Here is a 27,838-nt window from a genome sequence, read left to right as displayed (position 1 = left end):
TATAGATTGTATTATTTACAGGAAGCAAAGGAAATATGAGCCGCGCCATGAGAAAACCAACATAAGAGCTTTGCGACCAGCATGGATCCAGACCAGCCTGCGCATCCGCGCAGTCTGGTCAGGATCCATGCTGTTCGCTTTCAAAGCCTATTTCAATTATAGAAACCGTTAGCGAACAGCATGGATCCTGACCAGACTGCGCGGATGCGCAGGCTGGTCTGGATCCATGCTGGTCGCAATCCCACTATGTTGGTTTTCACATGGCGCGGCTCAAATATGTATATCACAAGAGTATAACAGTTGACATTTTGTGAAGGGTGTTACAAGAACTACGATTTAAGTAAAACTTCAGATAAGGTGTTTAGATAAACGAAATTGCTATCATCATGTTTGCGGTCATTATTAACTAAATAAATGTTGACACTTCAATCAATCCTGGCGTACGAAGTTACCAGTATTAATCTTTACCCTGCTAAATTTCTGAAATGGACTGGTTCATCGTTCAATTTGAGCAATACCATTCATTATTCGAAGGGGTGTTCTCTGCAAATTTACAGACTGAATAGCGAACAGTGAAGACCATGATCAATCTGTACGGATGTGCAGGCTGATCTTGGTCTTCACTGGTCGCAAAGGCAAAATCACTTGCCACCAGCAGTCTAAAGATTAATTTCATAACAATTCATTTCATTGGCCAATAGTGAAAGTTTCAGAAATAAAAACAGTTACAAGAACTATTTCTTATTCATATCATAACAAGCCTCTACCACCCACATAAAACTAAAATGTCTGATCGACTAGTGAAATGTTCTTTCACATCATTTCAGTTTTTCAACAGACTGTCCCTTGAGCATTTTACATTTTCCTGTTTGCGTGGTTCATCAACATCTACTGTATCAAAAAATGAGGAATGAAGTAGTTTAAATAACTCTTGAACTGATATAGTCATTTGTATTAACGAGCTCATGACACTTTTAGCATGTGATTTCATCAAGTATATACCGTCAGAAAAATACATTTGCATTTTATCGGCATAAATACTGTAAGCTTGAAGCCTTCAGCCTTGTTTTTTTGGACTATGTTAAAAGTATCAAGTTTTTAGGACTTTATCTAATGTAAAAGGTAATAGGTAACAAATAGAGCATTGATCCGGAAGGTCACTTTACCGATGAACATTTTGACGATCTGACAGAAGACAACTTGTTAGTAGTCATTTGTCATCTAGCTCTAATTTATAGTACATGTAACTGACCAATGCTATATACACTGAATACTGTAAAAACGGTAAACCTATATCCTCCAGGCACACATATTGTATCTATGCGTAATTACCATTTAGACACGATTGCGCTTCCATAGAAACAACATTTACTTTATTATAAGGTCAACATGTTTTGCTATCATGTGAACAGGGCTTGACGCAATTTTCGTGCACATGCAATATCATCACAATGAATACAAACTTAGCTGCTCTTGTACAAAAACTATCCATTTTCCATTGTTTTGAAAATCCATGACTCTTCCAATCCATGATCAAAGGCTACGCTTATATTTTTTTAACTAATCAATTATAGGTAGGTAATAAAAAGAAAGAATTTAAATGGCCTAAAAATAGTTTGTTTTCGCGAAAGTGCGTACTCTCACTTTGAGTTCGGCGCGTATATTCCTACTTTCGGTTAGGTGTTTGAAAGTGATCAAATGATGCTGTTAGCATGTTTAGTCTTGGCTCATTCATTGGCCTATTGGCGAACTCAGTTTCATGTTTGGTCCATCGTCCTAAAGATAACAAACCAAAAAAAACAAAAAAACAACAAATGAATGCACGAACCTTTATCAAAAGACAGCGAGTTAAAATGGCAGGGGTAAATCCACATTCAAAAGAAAGTGAGTGGTAATGAATTAATTAACTTCTAAATTATGCTCTACCTTTGTTAATCATATCTGTTCCATGCACAACAATGCATTATAGAACACTGATTCCTCAAATACAGCTCATGTATTCTGGTCACTATTCTGTGCAATATTTTTTGTGCAAAAAGTAAGACATAATATTTTACGTACATCCCAAACATTTGCTGAATGTCGGTCGTATGGCGAAGAATGTTTGAAGAAAACATTAAAAAAAATGTGTGTAGCTTCAACATCACTGAGATCACACAATAGACCAAAATAATAATTGGCGGCGTAGCTGTTTTGATCAACATTTGAGCCGTGCCATGAGAAAACCAACATAGTGGGTATGCGACCAGCATGGATCCAGACCAGCCTGCGCATCCGCGCAGTCTGGTCAGGCTCCATGCTGTTCGCTTTTAAAGCCTATTGGAATTGGAGAAACTGTTAGCGAACAGCATGGAACCTGACCAGACTGCGCGGACGCGCAGGCTGGTCTGGATCCATGCTGGTCGCATACCCACTATGTTGGTTTTCCCATGGCATGGCTCATTTTATTCTCTTCTGCATCATTTATTTTTTAATTATATTGCATGTCTATATGATTCCTAGTCAATTTACAAGCAGGATATCAACATAAGTCCGTTTTGCTGTTAACTAACTTGTTATACATTAGTCTATATGAAACATGCGATATCTTGCGTCAGCAAAATTCTATATATAATTTATTGCGTTTAGTGAATGATCCATCAAACACCATTAGAATCCTTTTAACAGCAGGTTATAAAAATACAGTAAAGGAAGACTCTTTTCGGTTTCGATTTTAGAATAAATGATGATAAATGGTAAAAAGGCTGCAAAATTCTTGAGATAAATTTCAGGCTTATTCTCAGAAGTTCACCATTGATTAAAATTTGCGACCAAATTAAGATCCATTACTTTAAGATTAAATGTCAGCTTTGAGTAGTATGTTTAGATAAAGTGACTTGTTTAAAAAGGTTTTTGTTGTTTTGACTACTTTAATACTTATAGATTGATTTTAGACATCTAGCGCAAATGGACAGTTCATGAAGAAACAAATTAAATTATTTAAAGTTATTTTCACCAAAGCCAAGAATTATGTCTTTGTTTTTCTTAATAACAACGAGTTAACGATGGAAAAAGAGGGGTAATGTATAGAATGATATAAAAATGTCTTGAAAAAGACAATATTGTCGAATTTTGATGGATTTACTGACATTTCCACATAAGGTACCCAGTTTTGTAAATTTATCTAACATGAAAAACGTAAATATAAATCTTTGCTCTGTTATATCTGTATATCTCGAGCAATTTGCCGAAATATTTAACTTTATAATTTCGTTAGCGAATGACAGTTCATAACAATGTATAGTATATTATAATACATTTTTGTTTCTTTTGGGTTTAACGCCGTTTTTAACAGTATTTCAGTTAGGAAACGGTGGACAGTTAATCTGACCAGTGTTCTTGGATTCTGTACCACTATAAACCTGGTCTGTGCAAGTAACTGCCAACTTTCCCACATGAATCAGAGGTGGAGGACGAATGATGTCAGACATAATGCCTTTGGAGAACATACGCCTCCTCAGGGGATCGAACTCACGACCCCTCGGTCTATATTCTAATACAGTTTATATATTATGATACAATTTATATGCAAATTATGCACGGAAACCGCAGTCTAAGTTTAGAAATTTATTTAGCGACAATTGTTTTTACGTATGTGATTTGACAACGATGAAACTTTCTACAATGAATTGAAATGTATACATATATTTTTGTAGGCCGTTAGAAACAATACACTGAAGATAGGACAACGCCATTCTTTTATACGATCGCATGCAAATGATAAACAATTTTCTGAAAAAAGGAGTAAAATTATCAAACTTTGAAATCCTTCATTAGTTTTTATATCCATGCAGGGTGCTTTTGTTGCCTAAATATATACATTGACATTTAAGTTATGACACGATTATGAATGCGTGCAAGATGTTATCCTTTTTTTTCAATATTGTGAAAATTAAGAACGTCAAGATTTTCGCACAATTTGGCCGAGCAAATTCAATATGTACCTTTAAATAGATCGTATGGCGACTTCCACCGGACTCTTCGGACTACAATTAGAGGTTTTCAGCACGCAGGCGTACTAGTATGCATTTTCAAGCCGTGTATTAGGCTTATTAAGATATCTCGAAGCAATTTACCTGATGTATTTGTTTGAAAGCTATTACGTAAAATAGAAGATAGGAGAAACGCGTCTGGTCCCCAATCATTACATTGTGCGATAACATTTAAAGTATTCCCATGGAAACAAAGTTAAAGACGAAAAATCTTAAACGTATTTCAAAATATGTTAGATAACGATGCAGAGTTAAGTACCTCAACTAAAGCTCTCTCTCTCTCTCTCTCTCTCTCTCTCTCTCAGATAGATTTTAATCCATTATCGTCAAAATATTTGTGAAACACCTTAACTGTCATTAACTCTTTTGTCTACAAGGTGTTATAGGAAAATAGTTCGCGCATCAGACACTGAGGGAAATCTGTATTGGAATGAACGTATGTGCACTGCTTGAAGAGTAGCTGATAGTAAAATTCGGATATTCACTCGAGCTTGCTTCAAAATAAAAGATCTGTTATCACTGTATTGTCAATTTTCTTCGATTATCAACAAATGAGACAAAGTGAATCGGCTTCAAGTGTTTATGTAGTCGATTTTCATACTGATAACTGGATAAGTGAAGGGGTTTCGTCTTGATGCCGAACCTAAATCTTAGGGTATTTAAAATAAGGAGAATGTCCGGCCTGATTGTATCTAAATATGGCATAGTTATCAAAAGAAAATACTCGAACTTTGGCGAAAATATTAATCCATTTTTTAAATGCATTTACAACAGATTATAAGACATTAAGAAATGGTTTTTGGGATAATTATGATGGGATTACAACGAATGGTTGGATTTAAAATAAAATGTTTTCTTTGGATGTGCTTGTTATGTGGCTGTTTAGGGACACAAGCATTTCAGACCTTTAACTGCCCACATGCATGTATATGCAGTGTGGCCGATTTACGAGTGGATTGTACAAAGAAGAATTTGACGGCACTTCCTGATGACTTGGACATACGTACAGTGATACTGTAAGTTTTTTTGTTTTTTGTTTTGTTTTATTTAATACAATTTTGTCATTGGCAAAAAGGATGGTAAAGATTCTTGAATTATGTTAGATAATTATTGTCAACAGGTTTATTTTAACCGATGCATTCATTTATTCTGATAGGTAACATTTTTCTCCTTGACACACAAATATTTAGAAGAAAAGCTTTGAGAGTGTATAGATTTCAACAATACCCACGTGACCATTTATTAGATTGTCTATTTTCTTCATATCCGAAGTAACAGTCAAAAATATACGGTCAATATAGAATATAGTTGATTTTTGAAAAAAAAAGTAAACATATTAGACAAAATAAAAAATAAAAGTTCAGCAAATATTCTAAAATAACGAATCTTAAAGTAGTTGTGCACTCATTTAAATCTTTTTCTTCTGCAGTGTAGAATTTGATTAAACCCCGATTTTTCAAAAACTTCAGAATATACTAAGAATTTCGGCAAAAAGAGAGTGTCGTGTATTTGATTTTTTTCTAGTCCAACTTGAAATATTTGGACCTCATGTAAGTTTTTACAATATGAGTCTGTTGGAAACATCATAATTTGATGACATTTTCGCGAATATAATTTTTTCTACAAAATAAACTTTACTGAAACTGCTCACGGTCATAAATAAACAAATACCCTCTAATATGGTGAAATAAATCGTGCTTATTTTTGAGATATTTTCCCATGACGAGATAGATCAGCGTTGCAAGACATTATTTAGAATTTTTCACGTGTCAAAATTTTTGGTATCGTATTTCATATTTAGAAAATTAGTTACGTTGTCGTTTTAATATACATGTGTTTACTCACGGATTTCCATTTACGCATGAAATAAGTTTTGTTTCCTTGTGCCGAGTCTAAGCATTATTTAGAGGTTAATACACGACAGAACCGGGCCGGGAGGTGATAATGGGCTCGGAAAATAAATAATGAGCCCTCAGGCCATTATGGATTCCGGACCGATTATCACCTCCCGGTCCGGCTCTGGCGTGAATAAATGATTTTAATACATATATTTGGTTGCATTACTCAAGGGGAGTAATTACAACTCCTGACGCTAGTTTTCAGGGGCTAAATAGTTTGGGGGTACTTTTGTCTCAAAATCTGTGTTTAGTCGTACCCGAAAGCAATATAGGGTCAATATGGGGAAAATATAAGTGAGTGCACTAAACTTATTCTTGCACATTTAGACAAATTACAGACTTTCTTGACGGTAAGGAGCGCAGTAAATTCGTATTTATGTACCTATCAAACTCATCAAATGGTTCGCCATTCTAAAAATGTGGAACAACACATAATTTGAGCCTAATTTGAGCCATTCCATGAAAAACAAACTGCAGTTTTATTTGCAGAAGATCTATGTTTATGAAAAGCAGTCATAACATTTTCAATGAGAAAAACCTGTAACTTCGTCGAAATTTTGAAATTGTGTGCTGCGAATCATGCTGTAACACCACATACCCGAACACTGTTGAAACTCGGAATTCTAGCTCCAATGTAAATATGTGCATGTCCTGTTTTATTACTAAAAACCAAGCATTGTAATTCTGCGATAAACAACAGTTTAACGTGTAGACCAGTGACAGACCATTATGACGTCCAATAACGACTCCAACGTCCGCTCGGCCGCCATGTTGAAAGCGCACTCATCATGATGACGTTTTATGTAGCCACTGGTTTCACGCGCACGTGTTCACCGGGCGGATTATGATTATGAGTTTTCGGCCCGGGCCGATAAGTGATAATCAGTGCGTAACGCAATAACCTGCAGAAAACACATTCATTTTTGTAACTATATATAGTAACATGTGTATTAATCTCCGTTATCCGGATAAATGACGTTACACCATTACTTCTGCTTTATCAAACGTGCAGAACTACGTAAAGTATAACTTTATGAATATATCTTTAAAAAGCAACTTAAGTTTATGCTTTATGAATATATCTTTAAAAAGCAACTTAAGTTTATGCTTTATGAATATATCTTTAAAATTTCTTAAGTAAGTATAATGATTAAGAAACTCTTTGTATTTGAAAACACTAAATTCATACCTTTTTTGTATTTGCATAGAGTAAATCCATCTCGTACTAGCGAGCAGACTATAGCATCTATGAAATGTAGGTAAATTACCGTTTTACAAGGCTATTACTATAGTAAATATATCGACGAATAACAGATAGCTGGTATATGTATTGTATTTCATCTCTACCATAACAGCATAATGTGAACATTTCATTAGAATCAAATCACGAATAGTACGGATTTCATTAAGTCAACAAAGTTACCAAAAAGTCAACATCTTGTGCTCCCAATATACGCTTGGAAGAACTGAAGAAGCGAAATCATGGCCGCAATTTAAACAGCCAGTAAACAACGTAAAGGGAGTTACGTCAGACACCAACGCGGGAGTAATAATAATCGTGAATGTCATTTATCCATTTAATAAGACTGAAATAGTTTTCTTGTGATTAGATCTGAATAAAATAGATAAAAGGACAGCTCTTAGGTGAGATACAAACATTTTTCTAGTTGATGCTTTTCGTTTGCACTTTGATGTATATTAAGAAATTACTTACTCGACATTATTTTTCTGAATATATTCTATTTATGGTTCTCGGTCATTATTAAAGGTGTAGGCAGACATGACGAGGAAATTATATAGAACTCATTAATTTATCTCAGAACTTCGTCAGAAGTATGCGTTAACTGAATCGGTACGTAATAATTAAGGCTAGCTTGATTGAGTGGTCAGTTTCATTAAAACCAGCTGGATCGAATGTTTCTAACATTCACTAATTTCCTCTGTTTCCCCCAATACTTTGTAGAAAAGTATGCTTTATTCAGGCGTCTTTTGTCAATAAAGAAATAATCACGTGTCCTGAAATATCCTGTCTGGAATTACAACTAGATCTACGCATTCTGAAGTTCTGAAAACAAAATAATGTTTCTTAATGAGGATATGAATCACTGACCTCATTTGAGAAAAAACCCTCTTTATGTTTTTATATCTGACGCCTTTAACCCTTATCATGTTGGACATGATTGAATCTTCCTTTGCCTCGACCAGTGTAGATCTTGATCAGCCTGCACATCCGTGCAGTCTGATCAAGATCTGCACTGTTCGCCATTCAGTCAGTATTTTTTTTTTTGGTAAGCACCCCTTTTAACAGTCAGTTATACTGTCCAAATTGAAAGATGGACAAGTTCGTTGTAGAAATTTAGCAGGGAAAGGGTTAAAATAATCAATAGTTATATAATCGCATTAGTTAAGTGTTGGAAATCAGAGCCCTAATAGCGTGTTTTTAAACATTTTACGAACGTCCCGGATACTCAAAGCAAACAGACTACAATGTTTAGGAGACAAAAAGCAGCGCAAAGGCACTTATTGTCGATTTGGCGCAATAAAACACCTCCAGTTCGTTTAAATCTGCCTCCAAAATAATAAATCACAATTTTTATGATGCTATTTTGCCAAACATTTGCGTCTCTTTTTTAAAACTACATGTAAATATACATTGATTTCTTTTAGAATTAACTTCAGTATTAATACATCTTGAATAAAGATACGTTGAACATTAAAATTAATCAACCAGAACAAAACTCGAAACTGTGCCCCTGCCAAGGCTTATGCTATAGTAATACGAATCAGAGCAAAGATGTGGGGTGGAAGTTAGCGCCAAACTTGAACTGCGTATACCTTAAATTTTTTATATCGATATAACTTAGTATGACAATTCAATACTTAAGGGTCAAGCATATTTTCTCGAAGTTTTATTCGAAAACAACTACTGTTAATTTCAGGTTAAGTATAAAACTGACTGGATTTTAATGTAATTGATGAAATGTCCATGTATCTCATAACTTCCTTTGATGCGAATTTGATTTCGCATTAGACAGCCTTTGCATGTTTTAAAAACAAAGATCCGCACAACATTATGGATTATCTATTATATATTCACAATTAACCTTCAACAAAAGAAATATATAATATACAATAATGAAATATCCTTCACTAATACAATTATGTTTCAGACATCTACTAATTATTACGTTTGATTATGCTACGATTATTCAAGAAAAATTCTACGCCTTGCCAAAAGCAATCCGTCTAGTAAAGTTAAAGGCATCGAAATGATGTATAGTTTGTTTGTTAGTTTGTCTAACGCCGGATTCTACTTACTAAGCTTCAGACATAATTGTTTTTGGTTAGGCAAGAGCCAAGACGGTAGACATTCAAATTACCCGTACTTTGGACTTCCTGACTGGAGGGCCTGTGCTTTAGCTAATGACTAAACTAGTCGGACTGAAATATACAGAGTTGGGAACTCAAACGGTGCTTTTACTCGCACATAATTATGAGCATTTTACAAGCTTTTCCTATAAAAACTATGTCATGATGACGACGTATTGATTGCCGTCCATCCAGAATCATAAACCTCTACCAAAGTAACAATTCAAGTTATCAGAAAATTTTAAGAGACATTTTACAAGCATGGTACTTGTATATGTAAATTGATCCTCCTTGTCAAACACCCTGTAGATTTGGCTTGTCTCAGAAATGTTTCCATACTCGGCGTTAATGATGACGTACCTCACAGTTTATTGGTTCTGGTAAATCTAATGACATCAGTATTTGGATGCATGATTATAAAATGTTAACATCCAGTAGGAATGTTTATGACTAGTACGAGCGAAAACAGCTTAGGTTGTCAGTATGTATAGGTATCATTATTTTAAATTATTCATATAACCCAGTGCAACTTCAGTTACGAAAAAGACACTGATACTGATACAACGAGTTCAAAGTCCTTCTTTTAGGCTAGATGTATACTTTGCAAGTTTTATTTTAGAGAGTGTATCAAAAATATATATACTGTCATCAAAGTGAAGGAATTCTAGGAATAAATTTAAAAGTATATTTGAGATAGGACACATATAAATTGGATGCAGCTATCTCCTCAGAATGCCAAATAAAATGATAATAGGCAAGGAATTAACAAATACATGTACTAATGAGAATCAAACAATATAAAAAGTACCTAGGGATGACATTACCTTTAACAGAGCAAATTTACTATATTAATAAATGAAAGAAACATAACTTTTGTTTCGTCTTGCCTATTACTAATAAACCCAATGCACATAAAAAAATAGATAAACTCTGGAGTGGTTGTTTTATCAAAAAGGGAGCACTTTAGCATGACCAGTGGAAACAACCATGCAATTAGCAATATACCCTGCTTTCTATAACACAATTTGTGAAGGATATTTTAGAAATATAAGGTTTCTGAGTCCTTACATCCATAAATTGACCGGAATATTATTAAGAATTCGTAAGTATACTCATAAGTATAGATTACGACAGGAATAATGATCAGAAATCTTATGCCTTTGTATATCATTGATAGATTTGAGCAGTGCCACGGGAAAACCAACATAGTGGGTATGCGACCAACATGGATCCAGACCAGCCTGCGCATCCGCGCAGTCTGGTCAGGATCCATGCTGTTCGCTAATAGTTTCTCCAATTCCAATAGGCTTTAAAAGCGAACAGCATGGAGCCTGACCAGACTGCGCGGATGCGCAGGCTGGTCTGGATCCATGCTGGTCGCATACCCACTATGTTGGTTTTCTAATGGCACGGCTCATTTGTATATCATTGATAGATTTAGACGAGAAGGCAGTCTGTCTTTATAGCGTGTTTACAAATACAGAACACACGATCACAATGTTTTTCCCAATATCACTAATATATCCTGTAAATTTATTTGACGAGCTAAATAAAACATTTAGCGTTACTATTGGTTTATCGACTGTATACAGCTAACACAAAAAAAGTATTGCAATACAAGGAAGGAGAGCAAAGTCCTGACAGTTTTATTGCGAGTTTTGCTTTGGAGACATGTAGACCTATAACGTAAGACCCCAAAATATACACGAGTAGATAAACTACAATGTTTATCAAAACAGAAAAATACTTTTAAATTTAAATTTCTCTGCTTTAACTCATTGAATAGAGAGCATATTGAAAAAAAAAAACTCTAATTAAGGCTCCTGATCCGGGCTTATTTGTTCTATAAAACTATTTAATAATCGTAAGTGTGGGGACATTAACAAAAACGCCAGGAATAGTCAAAACAAAGATATTATATATATTGAAACATTCAGTGTAATATAAGAACTAGCATTATCTAACTGCTATACAAACGAATGAGGGCTTAGTGCATAATACATTTAGAAGCAGCTATTAGCAAGGGATCACAGCACAGAAGATTTATAAGTACTTATCATTGAGAGCTAAAAGGCGTAACGACTAACGGTCAATGTTCAGTATATCACTTTGAAAGAAGGTAGTGAAGTAATCCGCATTCAGATTACATACATATCGGTCACCGTGGCCCAGTGGTTAAGGCGTCCGCCTCGGGATCGGGAGGTCAAAGGTTCTAGCCCTATGGGGAGCGTTCATCCGTGAATGTTTGTCATGGGACTCGTTTCAAAAAAAGCCGGTTCGTGAGCCGCGAGCTAGTTAAATGAATGGTTACCGACTTCTGTTCGCCTGGCGCCTGGCATAGTGGTAATAGTTGGAAGGTAATTGGTACGCACAATAAAGGTGTCTCATAAGCCAAATTGGCTAGCCCTTTCAATAGGGGTGACACTATAATAAACAAGACGAGGAACTCGTATATAAACAAAGAACGTAGCTGTACCATGTTGCGTTAACAAATTAGAAATACAAAAACATAATTAATACTGCAAACGTCAAATATCATGCAAGGTACCTATCAAAGGAAATACATATGGTTCAGAGCGATGACTGTATACTGTCTAAAATGATTAACGTCATGCCTTTATAGACGTAAAAAGATGACATTAATTTTCTTAATGAGTCTAGTAAAGGGTAATGTTTTACACTTAACGAGAAAAATATCTACACAAGGTGAAAGCAAGTAATGACTTCTTTTAGCAGCTTTTACAGAGTCGTTAAAAAGTTAGACAGTGTGCCATAATGGCTTGACAACAAAAACTACTGCTGTTTTAAATTAGCACAATTTGTGCAAAAGAACCGATTGCGCTACTGATTAAGGCAAACTATAACTGTATTTAGGCTATTGACGTACGGACTTTAACTTCGCTAGTTAACGGTCCTGGATTCCGCGCCAGTAATTACTTTTTCTTCCTAGATGTTTGACGTAATCCCTGCATGTGTCCAGCTTCTAAGACAATGACATCAAAAAGGTATTGACTTAATCACCTAAAGTAACTAGCAATTATTTAAACCTATAATCTAAGTCATTCCTTCGAATTCATGACTTTAGTCTGCTATTACTTTGTTCGGTTGCGTTTTATGCTTCCAAAGGAACTTTTCACAGATTTTATAATTGTATAAAAAGGTAATTTCTCTAAAATAATATCAGTCCTACAGATAGGTCTTTATATATTATTTCAAATTCTACTATTAGAAAGCCGTCAAATATAACTTTAAACATCATGCAACTGAGATCTACGTTTTAGATATTTTCAGAAATTTGAGAATATAATGGTGCTTTGTCAAGAGACTGATGTTTTGTAATTGAAGGAAATGTCCTTGTCTTTAAATCTGGTTTGTTTGTTTTTATGTTTTGTTGGGTTTAACATCGGACCGACACAATTATAGGTCATATGGCGACTTTCCAGCTTTAATGGTGGAGGAAGACCCCAGGTGCCCCTCCGTGCATTATTTCATCACGAGCGGGCACCTGGGTAGAGCCACCTGCCTTCCAGAAGCCAGCTGGATAGCTTCCTCACATGAAGAATTCAACGGCCCGAGTGAGGCTCGAACCCACAACGGAAAGGGTCAAGTGATATGAAGTCAGCGACCATAACCATTCGGCCACGGAGACCCCTAAATCTGGTTTAATGGTGTTTTAAAATTACTTACTTATAGTAATATCAAATAGTACCCAAATGAAGTATTTGTTCCTCGTAAAATGGCCAATATTTATTTTCGTTAAAATTATGAAATAATTCTAATATTAGACCTATTTTTACCCTGTCTAGTTTCTTTTTGTTGATTTGTGTTACATTTCATAATTTATTTAAAGGAACTTACACTGGGTCTTTCTACTGAACTGAACATAAAACACACAGTTAATTGATATAACAAAGAAAATATTAAAAACTGAACAGAAGGTAAATAAATAAAGGTAACAAATGGTGAAATTAGTAATTTCTCCGACATTTTCATGTTTGGTTCAAACTGTATCTTTAATATGTAGAAATATCACTGTACATAGAATATCTCGAACCTGTCGCGGATTCAGAAGCAGTAAACGCCAGAAACATTCTTTGCAAGTTCTAGTGTACGGTGGGCTAGGATGGACGAAACAATTCATACTAGAGCTCGAAGCATTGAGAAAATCGGTGTAAGCTATATCCATGCATAAGGTGCAGGCGACATATGTACCTACCCGTATACCTAAACTCACTGTTTTCTCACGGATATAATATGGTCTAAGAATATTCTTGTTTTGTGGCAGTAAATAATTGCCATGCTCAGTAAAATAGCAACAAAGCTTTTAATTGACAAATGTTCATGTGTTATCAATTTTGCATTTTTACACTATGTACAGTGAATATTGGCAGTTGCATAATCAGTATTTGAATTCCACAATTTCATGCAAAAAAATCCTAGATAAGAAAATTCCTCACTACAATATTTATTAAATTCATTTGGTCATTTCTAGAACCAACCATGTTGAGAAGCAACATAATTTAATAGCATGTTCCTAAAATATATAAAGTAAGTGAAATGTTGCTGTCGAAATGGCCGTTATGAACACTTTTCCGTTAACCTTTAGCCTGCTGGCGGCAAGTCATTCTGCCTTTGCGGACAGTGCAGACTAATATCAGTCTACACATGTTCGCCATTCAGTCAGTAAATTTTCAGAGTGAAATGCAGTAATTACAGTAGGTATCAAACTTTGCGTTCCACTGGCTCCCATGACATCATATGTCATGCAGATTTGTTTTATTGCATGATCATCTAACAGTTTACTGTATTTCAGTATCTCTGGAATAGAAATGAAATTGTTATACCGGAATGTGCATCCACATACGCAAGATAAAGATTAGATTCTACTGTTTATAATAATTATTATTGTTATAAAGGTTAATTTATGGTGGCACAAATATGTTTCCAGAGCTGTTATAACGAACAGTAGATGTTTTGTGGTGTTAATGATTTGTACATCTGGTGTGTTGTTTTGCTGTCTGCTTTAGATATTACATCATGGCAGTTATGTCTCCATACATCTTAGTTAAAGACGATACATTCATTACTGCCATTACCGTCGAAATAGAAGCTAACCTAGACGTCATGTCGACACGGATATTGTCACGGTTATGTATAGATTCATGTCGATCAGGAAATTATGTTGTGTATAGGTTCATGTCGGCCAGGAAATTATGTTGTGTATAGGTTACAGTATCGTCTTTATTGTTAATCGCTAGATTTAACATCTAATTGTATCCGTCAAACATACTACATCTGCACTGTAACCATTGCATCACCGAAATATACTACATTTGCATTACCTCTAAATCTATCACTTATGCGTTATAACCTCTAAATGTATCAGCTAAATCAACTACATTTTCATTGCAACCTCTAATATTATCAGCTAAATATACTACATTCTCAAATATTATCAGCTAAATATACTACATTTTCATTGTAACCTCTAATTTTATCAGCTAAATATACTACATTCTCTTATATTATCAGCTAAATATACTACATTCTCTAATATTATCAGCTAAATATACTACATTTTCATTGTAACATCAAATTTTATCAGCAAAATATACTACATTTGCATTGTAACATTTAATTGCATTCGCTAGATAAACGTCATTTGCATTAAAAGTTAAGCTGCACCAAATGTAACCTAAAATTACTTTAGACAGATATTCTACATTTGCATTGTATTCTCTTACATATATGCATATATCAAGATATATATTTTACATAGATTAAAGGTATACTAGACCCGAAGTTCATATTTGAAAACATGAACAAATGCTACATATGAATTATGTAATCATGAAATTAAAAAGTTTATGTGTAATCACAGTACTCTGCATCAGGTTAAAAATAGTACTTGCTGTATACATGTATGGCTGAACACAGTATAAATGTGTATTACCACTAAAGAACTGGAAGTTTTTTAAACAATTGACTAGCTGTTACTACATGACATTTAATTATGAATGTAGGTCACTATATACAATAAATTTATAAATTTAGTAAAGTTAAAAACATTTGTTTGGGATTTTCTACCTTTAATGTAAATATCTAAAAATAAAATATTTTAGTGAAATATAGCCATTATCTATCTTTCACTTAAAACATTTTTGTTTAAGTCATATCGAACTAAATGACAATTCTATTCAAAGTAGGGAAACTGGATGGATATACGCTTGAAACTATTGATGTATTACTCTATCAGAATTTTAACTTACAAAGAAGTTATTGTTAAAACATGTCAGTATCGTTTTAGTGGAACGAAGGCTAGTGAAGCAATCGATGTTTTTCTCAATGGTTAAAGATCTGAATACCAGATTATTAAAATCACTCCAAGCTATTGATAATTAACACGATTGATTTACATTGGAATCAAACCAAAGTATTGCAAATGAACATTCCATGACCTATTTTATATTGAGGAAGACGTGACAAATATAACAATGTAATCTAAAATAAATGAGCCGTGCTATGTGAAAACCAACATAGTGGGTTTGCGACCAGTATGGATCCTTACCAGCCTGCGCATCCGCGCAGGCTGGTCAGGATCCATGCTGTTCGCTAACAGTATCTGTAATTCATATAGGCTTTGAAAGCGAACAGCATATATCCTGACCAGACTGCGCGGATGCGCAGGCTGGTCTGGATCCATGCTGGTCGCAAACCCACTATGTTGGTTTTCTCATGGCACGGCTCAAATATAGTAACCTTAGAAACACAGAAATGGAATAGTAATCTAGTGTAAGAAAGTCTTCCGTTGTGTAATATTCATAACAATATAGCGTATAACGTCGTTTATATGACTGAAAAATTGTTGAAAAAGACGTTAAACCCGAACACACACACACACACAATACGCAAATGTTATACACATTAAACATGGATTTGATTTTTTTCGGCGACGCCGTCTAAATTCGTTTTCGTTACGTATGTCACGTGACTTCAAACTGCAAATCAAACTGCTTGATAACGCACTATAGATAATTTATCAAGTCAAGTCAAGTCAAGTCAAAACCTTTTATTTCACTCATTTCATGAATACATGAATAAATGAGGTAAGATATTTTAACAATATATTGGAGGCTCATAAGAAAATATTAGTACAATTCAATTCTAACAAAATATGATGTTTTCACAATAACACCTTTCATATCTAGATTTCATATGTCAGTATTACAATATAATAAATAAATATATAAATAAATAAATGATGCCCCCATTCGGGCATCGGAGAGTCATAAAATGTACGGAGATGAAAATACAAAATTCATTTATCTTAGCTGTGACAATATAATTTTAACAAATTTGCACAATTTTAAAAACTCTTTTTTATTTCCAGTTTTTATAAGTTGTTCCAATTTAAATACATTCGGATTTCTGAAGAAATATGGTTTGATAAATTTTTTTCGTTCATTTGAAAACAGGTTACACTCGAAAAGATAATGAAACTCGTCTCCTAACTTATTTTCACAGTTGTTACATGTTCTTTGGTTTAATGGTAATCTTGTCCAATTTCCTGTTTCTACAGGTAACCTATGGTTTCTCGTGCGAAATTTTATGACAGAATACAATAGAGACTTTGGGGTATTTGATAGATATTTTTCTTGACCAAATGAAGTCTTGAATAATCTATAGAATGTGCTATTGCTAGAATTTTCAACTAACGAGTACCATGCGTTTATAAATAAATCCTTTAGTTTATATTTAACTGCCATTTTAAGCCATTTGCTATTTGTGAATGTTTGTTGATCCCATATATTATTAAAACCGCACTTAATTAAGATAAATTGAACAGCATACAGCCACGGACATTTTTTTTAAAAGATTCGTGGTTACAATTTCTGCTAATAGCATACATATTTTTATAGATAATGGAGGAGAGTTTGGTAGGAAAATCATCATTTTCATTGTTGACAATTCTTGACCAGAAAAATACAATTTTTTCTTCTATATCGATATTTATAGGCATGCAACCTGTCTCGACATATACCATGTAACCCGGTGTCGACCTTTTAAGTTTTAGAACGTACTTTAGAAATTTCAACTGTACTCGTTCGATTACTTCATTATTTCCTGTTCCCCAAATTTCAGCACCATATAACAAAATAGGCTTGATTGTTTTATTAAATAAGTCAATTTGAAGATCTACTGGGAGATCAAGGCGATGTGAATTTCTAATCAAACTGTACATAGCTCGTGTTGCTTGAGATGCAATATGAGATTTACACTTATTAAAAGAGCCATTTCTGCTAAACAAAATACCTAGATATTTATATTCATTTACTTTTTCCATACGTTCATTTTTAAAAAGAAAATTACAGTTAGGCTGACGTCCTCTAGAGAAAATTATTATTTTAGACTTTGAAGTATTTACTGTCAGTTTCCACTGGTCACAATATTGGGCATAAAGGTCTAAAGCTTTCTGCAGGCCTGTTTCTGATTCTGATAATGTAACAGTGTCATCAGCATAGAGTAATATAGAGTAAAATCTTTAAAAAGTCACGTAGTGCACCGTTTTGATAGCTTGCAATAGTAACACCGCTTTCAAAGTTATTTTGAAGAAAGAAATCATTGAGATCATTTAAATATAATGAAAACAAAAGAGGTGACAAGTTCTCTCCTTGTCGAACGCCGACATTGCATGTAAAAAAATGCGAACATTCAGAATTTGCTCTAACACACGATTTTATGTTTTGGTACATATTTTGGATTAATTTCAAACATTTACCGTTAATATTAAGATTCAAAAGTTTTTGCCAAAGTCCTTTTCGCCATACAGTATCAAACGCTTGTTTAAGATCAATAAAGGCACAGAACAATTTTCCCCTGTTAGTACTTTGGTACTGAATTAAATGGTGAAGTATTAAGGTATAGGTCCATGTTTCGGAGAAAAAAGTTCGAACGTCATCAAATCATAGAAAGAAAGCACTGTTTTACTTGAAAATTTAACAGCGTATAAAACATTTATATTATTCTACAAAACCATTGTCAATTTACTGATATATGTATTGAATTCCGGAAAGGGACTGCATGAAGGGGCCACACTTCTGGGCAGTTCAGCGCCTTTAAAAACTCGCCATTTTTTAAAAGCTGTTACACGTCTTCGTTTTGATGCATTTGCAACATAGTGCGAGTGTTTAAACTTTACATAACTAGGTAAAACAATGTTTTTGACAATTGTTTACATTTATTTCTTTACAAATGGCATTCTTATTTAAAGGGGGACAACTCATTAAGAATATTTTAAGTATCCAACTCTGTGGGACAGAACAGTAAAACATGTATTGGACAGATAAGTTGTGTGTCAAGATGCTGTTCATTCGTTAAAAAATCTGTTGTTTTGTGATATACTGCTAAACCTTAACATGTTATCAGATGTTGAAATTTTTTTCCTAAATCCTGCTTGGCAGTTGTGCAAAACATTATTTTCTTCTATATATTTAGTCAATCTGTTATTAATTACACACGTAAACAATTTGCCCAAGCAGCTAAGAAGTGTAATAGGTCGGTAATTTTCTGGCTTTAAAATATCACCTTTGTTTTTGTAAATGGGATTTATAACACCAATAGTCCACGATTCTGGAATAACTCCACTATTAAAAACAAAATTAAAAAGATTCAAATATATACCTTTCATGATGTGATATGTAGACTTAATATGTTCGTTTACAATTTTATCCACTCCACTCGCTTTATTGTTTTTTAATGATTTTATTGCAAAATCTATTTCATTTTGTGTAATTGGAATATTTATGTTGTTATTCAGTTGTTCACTTGGTACAATATCATTAATTATCAAAATGGAAGATTTATGCAACACTCTGCCTGATTGGACGAGAGTGTCAATTTCTTTCACTCTGTTGATTGTGCTACGCTGAGTGAAATGTAGACAAAGCGTTTATCCTAAACGACGCTGTTCACAGTTTTAAAGCTAACTTTGGCTCAGTATATTTAGCAAGAATATTGATATATCTCAAAATGATAAGTAAGTTTAATAAATATGATAAAAACCTGTTCAAATACCAACATATATCAAATTAAAGAAAGAGCTGAATACGGTCTGCGTATCACATGAATAAGGGTGTGATAAGAGTCTTTTATGTAGAGAAGTGCTTTTTAAAAGATTTTCCTTTTTACAATTGTCGTCTGTATATGAAAAGGTTTCTTGCTTTTGTGACTTATTCAGATTGCATATCAAAATGAATACTTGTTTGCTTTGATATATTTGTTCGGCGACGCCGTCTAAATTCGTTTTCGTTACCTATGCCACGTGACTTCAGTTTGCAAATCAAACTGCTTGATAAGGCATTATAGATAATTTATCAAAATGGAAGATTTATGCAACACTCTGCCTGATTGGACGAGAGTGTCAATTTCTTTCACTCTGTTGATTGTGCTACGCTGAGTGAAATGTAGACAAAGCGTTTATCCTAAACGACGCTGTTCACAGTTTTAAAGCTAACTTTGGCTCAGTATATTTAGCAAGAATATTGATATATCTCAAAATGATAAGTAAGTTTAATAAATATGATAAAAACCTGTTCAAATACCAACATATATCAAATTAAAGAAAGAGCTGAATACGGTCTGCGTATCACATGAATAAGGGTGTGATAAGAGTCTTTTATGTAGAGAAGTGCTTTTTAAAAGATTTTCCTTGTTACAATTGTCGTCTGTATATGAAAAGGTTTCTTGCTTTTGTGACTTATTCAGATTGCATATTAAAATGAGTACTTGTCTGCTTTGATATATTTGTTATAAATTATTTAACTGATTTATTATATATGAATATTTTTCTTTAGTATGGTATGCAAATATTGAACTAAGTTGAAATCTGTTTCATTATATATATGCTATATAATGACTGAATCTCATTACACTGAAATGAAGGTACGTTGCATACAGTTTATCTATGTGATATGACTATGGGCAAGCTTTGCTTATGAAACAGAAATATTGAAAAAATTACAATTGTATGTTTTGCTTGACCTTCACTTTCTTATAGGTGTGACGTCATTGTCCAAAGATTCACGAATAGCGAATATGCATTTGTTAAAGCGGGATCAGTTGGCATATTTTAGAAATAAATAAAAATAATAAATAAAAAAATCCTTATATAGGAACTTGGGCCCTATTAGGGACCACTATAGCTAAAAGCAGGTATGCCTTTCTTCGCATTAACTACTAAAGTGTAATGGATTTTTATCAAACTCGATGTGTAACAATATCGTAAGGTCTCCTGCTATTTTGTTACAAATGGGGATAGGGACCAATTTAGCTAAAAATATAAACACGTTTATTGACCTCTTCCCATGAACCGCTTCGTAAATCTTCAAACTACTGCTGTAATTATCCGTCTAAGGATAAACGAAACAAAATTGCAACCCTACGAAACCTTTGCCAAAAAATAAAAGAGAACCATTTAAATTGTTAAAGTGCGGTGTTTAGTTTTGCAATTTGAAAAATGTTAGATGAAAGATGAATGTTAGATGAAAAATTCATAAACTTCTTTCCTTATTACAATTCGCCGACCATCATTTTTAAAGATATTTCTTGTTATAAATGATTTAACTGATTTATTATATAAGAAAATTTTTCTTTAGTATGGTATGCAAATATTGAACTCAGTTGAAATCTGTTTCATTATATATATGCTATATAATGACTGAATCTCATTACACTGTAATGAAGGTACGCTGCATACAGTTTATCTATGTGATATGACTACGGTCAAACTTTGCTTATGAAACATAAATATTGAAATAATTACAATTGTATGTTTTGCTTGACCTTCACTTTTTTATAGGTGTGACGTCATCGTGCATTGGTTAAAGCGGGATTAGCTGGCCTTTTTTAGAAATAAATAAAAATAATTTAATTGATTTTTTCTCATGTATTCTAATCAAACTTGATTTGTAGCATCTTTATTAGGCCCGCAGCCAACTTTGTTCAGCTGGGACATTTGACCCCTTTTAGGGGCTGCTAAAGCTAAAACTAGAAATGCCTTTATACAGCGTCTCATGAACAACTTGGGATCTTTGTCATACTTGGTCTGGAGCATCATTATAAGGTCCTCTTCCAAATTTATTTATATAGGAACTTGGGCCCTATTAAGGACCACTATAGCTAAAAGTAGATATGCCTTTCTTCGCATTAACCACTCAAATTTAATGGATTTTTATCAAACTCGATGTGTAACAATATCGTAAGGTCTCCTGCTATTTTGTTACAAATGGGGATAGGGACCAATTTAGCTAAAAATATAAACACGTTTAATGAACTCTTCTCATGAACCGCTTCATGAATCTTCATCAAACTACTGCTGTAATTATTCGTCTTAGGATAAACGAAACAAAATTGCAACCCTTCGAAACCTTTGCGAAAAATTAAAAGAGAACCATTTAAATTGTTAAAGTGCGATGTTTAGTTTTGCAATTTGAAAAATGTTAGATGAAAGATTCATAAACTTCTTTCCTTATTACAATTCGCCGACCATCATTTTAAAAGATATTTCTTGTTATCCATTATAACAACAAGAGTATGCGTATACATGATGGGTCTTGTCCATCAAGGTACTAGTACTCAGCGCCCTGTGTTACTATTCCTTTTGATTTGAATAAAAGTCTTTATTTTGCTATACTATAAGTCATAGGACAGTAGTGTGGTAAATTCAAACCTACTGCATTTAGTCACTAGTTTGAAATTAAGATCATCAACAATCAGGAAAAAGAGTTCTAAAACCTTCGGTGAATGTATTTTATTTGGAAATTATAATTATTTTCTTCAAGGTAGGAGCTTCATCTGATACTACTTGTTGAATATATTTAACTCAAAATGTTATGGCAATATGTACATAACATTGTGCTTGTTGCCAACTCATCCAGATGGATAATTTGCCTTGAATGGGCAATTATGGTAATACATGTATATTTTAGAAATAATAGGAATTTACATCCATTAATCTAGAAGCTTAATAAATATTTAGCATTTTAAACATACATTAGTGTATATATGTAAGTACTTAAATTTAACAAAAAATCTATCGCATCTGCAATTACAGTGACAAATCTGAATAGCTCTTAACATCTTGTCTGCAACAGAAATCTACGTGTCACGAAAAATCCAGTAGAATATCAATAGTTTTAGTATCTGGGGACAATCAGATTGTCTTTTGTTACTTGTTAAAGATGCTGACAGATATTGCGAGAAAAAAAGAAACTAGTCAGTATTACCGTAACCTCAACTATACGTAAATGTACATACATTACACATTTGTATCATCAGCTCATATCTCCTCATCTTTTAAAGATATCCAGTGTACATCCTTCACAATCATGATTAGTTTATTTTAAGATTTTAAGATGTAGAAAAACGATAAAGGGGGAAATTCATCGGGAACCTGTGTGTAAATATGTAAAAATGTGTAAATATTGAGTTCTGCTCAACCGGGGATTAGAGGGCGTGGACGGTAGCTTTCTTTTCCACTACCGTCCATGAACAGGCACAGTCAAACCGAGTCTGCAACATTTTCATTCATGTCTTGTTGGGCGACCTTTGATATCCGGAATAGCCTGAAATAAGAAAAGCTGTACTTTCATCAGTGAACAGTTTACATAAACACGCCTATATCCGATACAAATGTATTCAAAATGAACCGTTTTGTTGTCTGCCATAGTATTTTAAAAAAAAAACGATATAGTCATCTGTACACCGACTTTTGAAAACCAAATATGTAATTATTTTCTTGTACAATTTATAATAATTTCAAAGCACACTTTAATGTCTCAGGAATATAATATATTCAGATTAGTAATTGGGACGGACAGGTCATCTGTCGTTGATAAAGTTTGTGGCACCTCTTCTGTTTTACTGAATGTTAAATGTTCATGTTTGTTTTTCAAAATGGATAAATTACGTTCGTATCCATACGTCGTTGTGAATTTTTGACATACATAGAAGCAATAAAATTCAATTATATTGAACATTTAGATAAGTAACAGGCGAATTAAAAGTTAACATGTTGCTTCCTTGAAGCATTACAACATTCTATGTGCGTTTTATTGTTTCTGAATATCTGTCCACAACATAGCAAATTTCAGCTAGTTGGTCCCACAGACTTCTGAATTTTAACTGATCATTTATATCATAGTTATTAATTTTACGTATATGACTTGTCTTTATAAAATACCAAATGCATTTTCATTACATAATGACTTTGATGTGTATGTTTCTATGGTAGGAATATTGCATAGAAGGAAATATTATATTAATGTTGTCTTGCCTTTTTCATTTTTGCTTCTCGTAGTATTTCACATTTGAAATTTATCAGTTTTCTTGACAGTTTTGCATTACCGTTACCTAGGGATCTTTATTTAGTATAATGAGTGTTAGATCGGTTTCCATGGAGTCCTGTTTTATTCCGTTTTAATCAAAACGAATATTACTGTTCTCGATATTGCCTCGACTTGACAGTTCAGTGCTTTTTCTTTAGGCTTAACTTTCGAAGTAATTACAATAGGGAATTTTAAGGCGTACGCTATCTAGAGTCTCTGTGTATTAGATGGGAGAAATTTTTCCCAGTAATAGAATTCTTCAAACTTTGGATATTAAGGACAATCTTCTACAAAACAAAGATATGCAATAAAAGTCCTTGGTTCGATAGCCTAGTGGTAGAGCGTCCGCTTTGAGTGCGCGTCATACCAAAGACGTGAAAATTGATACCAGTAGCTCCCTTGCTTGGCGCTCAGCATTAAAAAGGGAAACTGGCCTCTTCTCTGATACCCTCGTGGCGATGGATTCCATCAGGAATGAGGTGTCGAGAGTGATTAATATAAGTTGTAGAACTTCCTTCACAATCGACCTAAAATAAATTATGTTTAAACCAAAGTTCATAGGTCACCGGAATTGAAGAAAAGTTATCTACCCTTGAAAACGGCATGTTTGTGGGAAATGCCATTTCATATGCAGAGACTCTAGAGTACGCCTTTAATGATTGGCCAAAGAGCTGGAAAAAATCTTAATTTAATGCTATGTCCTAATTAAAACAAACATTTAAAAGATATGCGAATGGTTGCATTACCCTTTAATAGTGTGTTAGTGAATACATGGTGTCATCACAGCGGCTGGATATTTGGAATGATGGCACTTGAGACGTTTCCAAGAACAGGAAAACTTCGCTTGCTCGAACTCGGTTATTTCAAACATAAGCCTTCGCTCGAACTCATCGTCAAGTCTCAGCATAGTCCCTATATAATATATAGATGATATTACATGAGTGTTTTTTCATATTGAATTTATTAATCATTAAACGAGTTGAATAAAATGATAAAATGCGAGGCTCTACTATTTCAAATATTTTTCCAAAGCATGAAATTGAAACCGACGTACAATACAGAGTCTGAAGAAACATGCCAGTAAATCTGATTATAAAGGCATTAAAATACCAGTAAATTTAATTATAAAGACAAAATATCTTCACAGTATGTAACTGTATTCAAGATATATAGACCTACATTCAGACTGATTACTTCCTGCGCATGCGCACAGACACACTTTTCTCTTATTGACAAGTCTGAGCCGCACCATTAGAAAACCAACATAGTGCGTTTAGGACCAGCATGGATCCAGACAAGCCCTATCCGCGCAGTCTGATCAGGATCCATGCTGTTCGCTTAGTTTCTCCTATTGCAATAGGCTTTGAAAGTGAACAGCATGGGTCCTGAACAGACTACGCGGATGCGCAGGTTAGTCTGGATCCATGCTGGTCGCAAACGCGCTATGTTGGTTTTCTCATAGCGCGGCTCATATAACGATTTCGAAATTTTGTCTTGGAATTATACATTTATCAAACGAAAATGACCGGTATGAAGTGGTTATTTGCACGACTAAACCTATATTTGCACGAGGACGTCACCCAAGTGCTTAGGCTTAAGACTCTGCAACAGGCTGCTAAGTATATAACAATCTCAGAAATGTTCTTAAAATAACATATTTGCTTTTAAGCTCGCCGCGTTTATCATCTTTTTAGCTTTGATTTGTATTATTTTCCAATGTGAATGAGAAATTATGTCCTTTCACATCAAAACTGTATTTCAGACTTCACCTACTCCCTAAGTTATCCATTAGATTTCTCTAAAAGATTGGCAACATAACATTAAATTTGTCATATCTATATTCATTTGTTGTACAAATCCCCTAAAGCTTTACAAAACATTATCTTTAGTTTCCTTGTGTCTTAAAATATTCCCCAACTTCTTAAACAGTTGTTTGATAGATTACATTTGTGCTATAAAGATACACTTTACAGTATTTCAGAGTTCGGCCTGCTCATTCATCCTCTTTTTCGTCTATCTCACTCAATTCCCTACCAGAATGCCATGGGAGCATACAATAAATTAAATATTCACAACTAATAAATTATAACTAATAAATGATAACTTATAAATACACATGTAATAAGTTATAATTTATAAATTATAAATGTCCCTCCAGGATTTCCGTATCTTGCCACATTGCACCGGCTTAAGCGGAAATAAGTTCTATAATAATAATAATAATAATAATAATAATAATAATAATAATAAAATCTTTATTTAATGAAGGTAACATACAAAGTGTACATAACATGAAAATGAAACGTAAACTTATTTTCAGTATGGCCTTCAGTTAACAACAATGCACATGTATACAAATATTTACGATAAATTTCACAAAATCATATTTAAAAAAAAGTATGTATTAATAATCAATGTATTAAATACGATTAGAAGCTTCCCATTCATCCATCCGACAGACACTCACATAATTATAAGACTATTAAGGAGAATAAACAAACAACAGCAAAACAAAATAATGATAAAATAACTGACATCATGATATGTAAAAACTGTAATAATATAATTATTTTAAGCACTGGACTGTAACATGAACAAATGTCGTTTGATATTATTTTTGAATGTTTGTAATGTATTTGATTCCTTAATTTCAGCAGGTAATTTATTCCAAATATTAACACTGAAGTACGAGAATGAATCTTTAAGATAATTTGTACGAGGTGTTATACGCAAAACAAGATCTTTGTGATCTGTTGATCGTAGATTATGCAATTTATTATTTGAGACACTTAATATTTCAGTCATATAGATCGGTACTATGTTATGCATAGATTTGTAAACCATCACAGCTGTGTGATATTTTACTCTGTTACTGAATTTAAGCTATTTTAGATCATTAAAAAGTTCTAATGTAGGTGACCTTATCGGTCTGTTATGTATAATCTTGGCCGCTCTTTTTTGTATTACTTGCACTTCATTTATGTAACATTTTGTATCTTTTCCCCAAATAGTACAACTATAATCGAGAATGGGAAGGATATATGCATTATAGTACATCAATTTTGCTTCTTCGCTAAGATAAAAGATGATATTTTTCAGAAGTGCAATTTTTGCATTCAATTTTTTACATACATTGTCTATCTGAGAATGCCAATTTAGTGTATTATCTAGATAAATACCTAACATTTTTTGCACTGTAACATTTTCTAGCTCTATGTCATTTACTCTTAATTTTAGAGCATTACATTTCTTTACTTTCATCGAAGAACCGATTATCATACATTTCGTTTTCTTTGGGTGTAAAGACATGTTGTTTAGAATACACCATTCATTGACGTAGTCGAGGTTTTGTTGTAAAGTGTTTTGAATTTCATCTAACGGATAACCGGAGTTATGCAGTGTAAAGTCATCAGCATATAAGTCTATATTAAGTTCATGATGTATCATTGATATGTCATTGATATATATCAAAAACAATAAAGGTCCATGAATAGACCCTTGAGGAACTCCCGATTTGACAGTAAGTATGTCTGATTGTAAGTTACCCACCTGGACTAACTGTTTCCTATTTGATAGATAAGACTTGAAAAGACTTAGTGTATTTTCAGAAAAATGGTATAATTTTAATTAATGTAAAGTAATATTTCATGGTCGACAAGATCAAACGCCTTTCTTAAATCAAGAAAAAGTGTTCCAATTATTTTTCCACTATCAATATCTTTAATCCAAGCATCAATTAATCTAATTAATGCTGTATTGCAAGGATGGTTTTTCCTGAACCCAGACTGTTTGTCGTATATTATACTTGTATTTTGAAAAAATAATTGAAGATGTGAGGCTATGTGGCGTTCATATATTTTGGAAATGGTAGGTAGAATTGAGATTGGGCGATAATTTTCTGCAAGTTCTTTACTTCCTGATTTAAAAATAGGCAAGACACGAGCCTCTTTAAGTTTATCGGGGAAAATCCCAGAATATATACTGCTATTTATAATTGATGTAATGCACGGAATAATAACATCCCCACAGTGTTTCAAAAGTTTAGGACCTATTCCATCGAGACCTGTAGATTTATGTGTATTTAGTTTAGAAATAATATCTTTTACTTCAAGTGTTGTTATATTGGGAATACTAAAGGCATGTTCTCCTAAGTGTG

At 33.5% G+C, this 27,838-nt stretch overlaps 1 protein-coding gene across 3 annotated transcripts in view; it reads left to right on the top strand.

Moving 5' to 3' along the window:
• The window catches only part of LOC123536384 (leucine-rich repeat-containing G-protein coupled receptor 5-like), a 135,646-nt gene that overhangs the window by 37,589 nt on the left and 70,219 nt on the right, over positions 1–27,838 (top strand). Inside the window, exon 1 of one of the 3 annotated variants that reach the window (XM_045319530.2) lies at positions 4,399–5,047. The exons of the other annotated variants lie outside the window; for them this stretch is intronic. Within the exon in view, the coding sequence (XP_045175465.2) occupies positions 4,824–5,047 (224 nt within the window). The 5' untranslated portion in view covers positions 4,399–4,823. Of the gene's footprint in view, positions 1–4,398; positions 5,048–27,838 lie in introns of those variants that run through there. 3 annotated transcript variants of the gene reach the window in all.

The sequence above is a fragment of the Mercenaria mercenaria genome, chromosome 17, assembly GCF_021730395.1.
Source record: "Mercenaria mercenaria strain notata chromosome 17, MADL_Memer_1, whole genome shotgun sequence".
NCBI classification, from domain to species: Eukaryota; Metazoa; Mollusca; class Bivalvia; order Venerida; family Veneridae; genus Mercenaria; species Mercenaria mercenaria.
This window is presented reverse-complemented; position numbering and strand designations above follow the sequence as displayed.